The sequence below is a fragment of the Plectropomus leopardus genome, unplaced genomic scaffold (assembly GCF_008729295.1).
Source record: "Plectropomus leopardus isolate mb unplaced genomic scaffold, YSFRI_Pleo_2.0 unplaced_scaffold15189, whole genome shotgun sequence".
In the NCBI taxonomy this organism is placed as follows: domain Eukaryota; kingdom Metazoa; phylum Chordata; class Actinopteri; order Perciformes; family Serranidae; genus Plectropomus; species Plectropomus leopardus.
The window spans coordinates 1-5,332 of NW_024616266.1; the positions used below are offsets into that span (position 1 = coordinate 1).

At 38.8% G+C, this 5,332-nt stretch overlaps 1 protein-coding gene across 1 annotated transcript; it reads right to left on the reverse strand.

The window, feature by feature from the left end:
• Window positions 1-1,156: 1,156 nt before the first annotated feature.
• LOC121964310 (E3 ubiquitin-protein ligase TRIM21-like) lies at window positions 1,157-4,792 on the reverse strand. Its single transcript, XM_042514523.1, has 2 exons — window positions 4,695-4,792; window positions 1,157-3,672 (listed from the first exon to the last, which is right to left on the reverse strand). Exon 2 carries the CDS (start codon window positions 3,661-3,663, stop codon window positions 2,026-2,028), a length of 1,638 nt encoding a protein of 545 aa, XP_042370457.1. The 5' UTR covers window positions 3,664-3,672; window positions 4,695-4,792; the 3' UTR covers window positions 1,157-2,025.
• Between the last annotated feature and the right edge of the window lie 540 nt (window positions 4,793-5,332).

Sequence of the window (5,332 nt, forward strand, 5' to 3'; positions counted from 1 at the left end):
GTATTTTAGGACATTAGTGTCTCAGCTGTGTCCTCTGTCGGGGGTGTGGGGGATCCTCCTCTGGCTCTTTTTTTGATCAACAAGCTCTATTTTGATGCTGTTTTATGTCTCTGACACCTTATGGAGACTAAAAGGACAAAAACTATTCACAATCACTTTATTTTTGAAAATGCTTGGGGGCCACCAGGGGCCCTATCAGGGCCCAGATTTGACCTGCAGGCTGTAGATTAAGTATCACAGGGTTAGAACATGTAATCAGGGGAACTGCGTTTTTCCTAACCGATTGCAATAAGTAATTCTGCAATTCAAGGGTTTATGATCTACTTGTTTATTCTCATAATATCACAATTTTTTCTCATATTGCAATTTTTTTGGCTTTCCAGCTTGGAAGAAAAATAACTGATCTCAGGTTGCCGACTTAACAAAAAGGTGTTGCATGGCATCATGGGTAGCAGTCGTAAAACAAACCAACATCGCCTTCAGCAGTATTTCCCGACACGTTTGTGTGTTCGCGGCATTTTCACGCAGGTTAATTCAGTGAAAACAAATATATCTATTGCCCTATCTCTAATACAGAGCTGTTTCTGTTTTCTGTTTTTATTTGTTACTCTTATCAAACAAATGATGAATAAACAATCAGAACATCCCCCATCTTTACAGCGCACATTTATCACCGTGACGGAAACTAGAAAATTCTTGCGATCAAAGTGATGACAGAGAGATGTGTATCTGACGATTACGTTACTAACCTGTCGACTTGTGGCTCTGCTTCAACTGTGCGACCAAAATTTCATGTCAGAAATTCATTAAACCCTCCGACAGCCTGTCAGGAGCAGATCATCGGTCCTCGCTCCCTCTGCACACAACACGACTAACAACGCCCGAAGAAGATGAAATTCGTCCCGCCTCAAAAATACAAAAACAGGTTATAATCGCACAGTGTAAACTTTGCTTTAGCTAGGTCAGGCTTTAGTTGGTATGTACAAGGTATCTGCTGAGTTACCCAGGTATAGATTTCTGATGGCTTATAATAATTAAGACATAACATTACGAAGAAATGTAGAAAACTTCAGAAGGTGGTGATCTGCTTATGGACTGCTGCTTTTGGCCCACGAAAATCCAGACAAAAAAGGAAAAATACCTGTTTCACACCATATAACTGAAAAACACAATGCATTTATTCTGTATGTTAAAGTTTCAGCACAATGAAAAATAAAATGTTTCTATGCAGAGTAACACAAATGTAATGGCTACACTCTCACATCAGATAGATTCATCAGTGTTTCCGCGTTTGTCATGATGGATTGATGGACGGCTGACGAAACGTGGAAGAGTTTCATCGATCAGCGTTGTGGAGAAACACAGGCCAAAAGTGATCAAAAGTGATTTACATAAAACATCAAAATAATAACATCAAATACTGACAGAATCAAATCAAAGAAGTCAGAATGTAAAATAGTACAAATTGCAAAAATATTCAAGACAGAATTAATTTGTCTTTTAAAACCAACATTGTTGTTTTGCCAATTTAAACCGAGCAGACCACTTTTTTCTGGTTTAATAACTGTATTTTTGTTGTGAGGACACGTTGTTAACTATTGTTAAATACTGACACTGTTCAGCTGAAAAACGGTTTATTGACACAATTTCTGTATGTATCCACAGCAAAAAGTAAGATCTCAAAAGGCAAACTAAGTGTAAATCAGCGCAACTACATCCATGGACCAGTAACTGAAATACTAAAAGCAATGTTCATTATCATTACATAACATGTACCAGTAAATATAGTAAATATAGTTCCTCTTTATGGAGCCTTACAAATAAAAACAAATCCAACCTTTACACATGTGACACACTCTGAATTCTTTCAGTTAATGTTTTAATCCTAGTCAGTACTGCAGTGTGAAAATCTTGTCTTATATATAGTATTTACATTGTCGACATAAAATTTAGATATTATTTAATGAGTATTTGGATTGTTGGCAATGCTTCATTGTTCAATAATTTGCTGATCTTGCAAAAAGATCAAGCAGTTCGATTGACAGGAGATATGATCAGAGGCGCAGAGTTTTCACCGCCATCATTCTTACAAGGACTGAAGAATGGGAAGAGTTTCTCAGTGAAGGAGCAGCCAGTGAAGGAGTAGATGAGAGCTGCAGCATCTACGTCATAAAAGGAGACCAGACCCTCCTCATAATCCACAAACACCCCCACCTTCTGAGGCCGAGACTGAAGAGAGAGATGCACTGATGGGTCAGTGAAAGCTTTGTACTCGTTTCCATTTCTCAACCATATAGTCCAGTAACCTTCCTCGGGTGTCATTTTGATGACTCCCTTCCTGTAGATCGACTCTCTGGCCACTCCTAAATTCCATTTAGTCTTTCCTTTAACCTGAACCTCAAAGTAAAATCTGCCTGAAGAGAAACTCTGTTTTCCTAAAACAAAATTATAATGAGAAAATCTCTTTGGGTTGTCTGGGAGATTTTTCTTCACATCACCGTGTTTCACTTGTTTCCCATGATGAGACAAGATGAGTTCAGGATGTGCTGTATGAGGATCAAGAGTCACATCCACTGCATACTTCTGGACCCTCTTCAGCTCAGACTCAGTGAGCAGCTTCTTCATCTGTTGACTGAGTGTCTCCTCCAGCTGAACCAAAGCTCTCTCCACAGTCCCCTCATATGACGGTGGACGGACACTGACCCCTGTCCAGTCTTTTGTGGGTGGAGGGGTTTTCAGGAAGTGGAAGCATTGGAGTAGTTGGAGGTGGTCTTCAGAGCGTGAGAGCTGCTCCACCTCAGAGCTTCTCTTCTTCAGCTCAGAGATTTCCTGTTCCAGCTCTTTGATGAATCCTTCAGCCAGTTTCTGTGTCGTTCTCTGCTTTTCTTCTATTATTTTGATGAGCTCGTTCAGGCCTCTCTCAACAGACTTCTTTATATCAGTGAAGACCTGAACGCCTTCTGCGACCTCTAAGTGTGCATTTTCCTTACAACACTTCATTGACTTTTTGATCTCCTGGATCTTCATTTGTCTTTTCTGGATCATCTGCTGAAAGTCGGCTTCTGTCTTCTCCAGCTCCACCTTCTTTACCTCATATTCTTCTTTCAGAGGAACAAACTCATGTGTCTTGTGATCTAAAGCAGGACAGTGTGTGCAGACACATGTCTGGTCGGTCTTACAGAACAGCTCCAGAGGTTTATCGTGCTTCGTACATATCCTATATTCCAGGTTCTCCACAGGGTCGATCAGCTGATGTCTCTTTAGTCCTGGCATTGTCAGATGAGGCTCCAGGTGAGTCTCACAGTAGGAGGTCAGACACACCAGGCAGGACTTCAGGGCCTTCAGTTTGGTTCCAGTGCAGACGTCACAGGGAACTTCTCCTGGTTTGCCAATGAAGACACTGCTTCTGGCTTTTTGTTGAACTGACTGTCTGAACTGAGCGACCATCTCAGAGAACAAAGCGTTGACCCTTAGGTAAGGTCTTGTGGTAAAAGTCTCTTTACACAAAGGACACTGACACCTGTCAGCAGTGTTCCAGTGTCGAGTGATGCAGTTCTTGCAGAAGTTGTGTCCACATGGTGTGCTGACAGGATCAGTGAAGACATCCAGACAGATGGAGCACCGAAACTGATCTTCAGACAGCAGACAGCTGACAGAAGCCATATCTGCACACTGAGAAAAAAACCCAACAAAAACGAACATTTTGTTATCCATGCAGTAAATGTACTGTAACTTTTTTTATGTAGAGACAGTTTATCATTGCAATAAATATAAATATATGTGTGTGTGTGTGTGTGTGTGTGTGTGTGTATGTATTTATATATACATACATATACATATGTGAACGACAACATTTGTTGACATTCATCGAGAATGTTGCCTGAACTTTAAGAAGAACTTTCTGGGAACATAAAGAAAACTTGCAACTGAAAACATTACTAAAACATTCATAAGTAATACAATAATACTATAATATTGAGAAATAGCAGTTCAGATTATATAATCATGTTTCATTTTACTGAGACATTAATCTGACGACAGTCAGTATGAAATGGAGGGAGTGTAACTTCCTGTTTTATTGAAGCTGTCAGCCTTATGTCGATGCTGGCTGTTCTGAATAATCCATGTTTTATGAAAATAAACTAAATATTTGTACAAGTTAGCAAAACCTTTTATGTGAGTTTTTTATTGCCAACAAGAGCCAAAAATATTGCTTGGAAGTTTGACCAGATATCGTAGTTGTTAGGTTTTATTTACAAAATAAAATACAACTATCCCAGATTTTATTCAGAAAGAAACATTTAGCAGAAATTTCATAATAATTTAAATACTTTACCCATTAACTAAAATATATTGGTGAGGAAGGGACTAAATATCTTCACGAAAATGTTCGTATATATGTATAATCACTATGCACTGACAATGCATTTAGACTTGAGTGAATTTGTACGCAGGATGGACATATTCTGTGGTTTTGCTCCTTCATTGTCTACTTGCCCTAAATTCATAAAAAGTGCTGGAGATTAACCAGCATGCATTTGTAGCAGCCGGATGTCTCCTCGACACAGTGAATATGAAGTCACATTGAAAATCTCGTCTTTTCTGTTCTGGACATTTTCAAGTTTTTTGAGGAGAGTTTTCTGAGGAGATTTTACAGTGATGTTGACTCTGTGGATATGATCCGCTGTACTCACCAGTATCTCAGCAGTTCCTCAGTCAGCTGCTGTGAAAAGAGCACACAGTCTCACTTTAATATTTCTTCAGTCAGAAACACAGAGACGCTGCAGCTCCGACAAACGCTGAGTTTCATTTCAGCAGTGTGACGCTGAGGCTCTCCTCCTCCAGAGCTGCTCCTCCTACAGCAGCTCTGTTTGTGAGACACACACACACACACACACACACACAAAATACACACACACACACATACACACAAAAAATACACACACACAAAATACACACACACACACACACACACACAAAACACACACACCTTTGAAACCGGAGTTTATTTCTTTCAAACTCATGAAAATAAGTGACAACTTATATATTACAAGAAATTAATCTGAAATTTGACAAAAAAAGGTTAAAAATAAATACATTGACAAAACAAATACAAAAAACAAACACCCCCCAAATAATAAACAAATATATTGATAAAAAATGATAACAACAATAATGATAATTATTATTATTTCATTGATTTTTTTTAACTCTAATTTATTCAAAGTTTTGTGTGTGTGTTGTGTTAAAGGGACAAGCATAAGAATTTCAGTAAAGAATTTCAATTTCAGTGTTTGGTGTAATCCACTGTGTTTTTACTGTGCACATGACG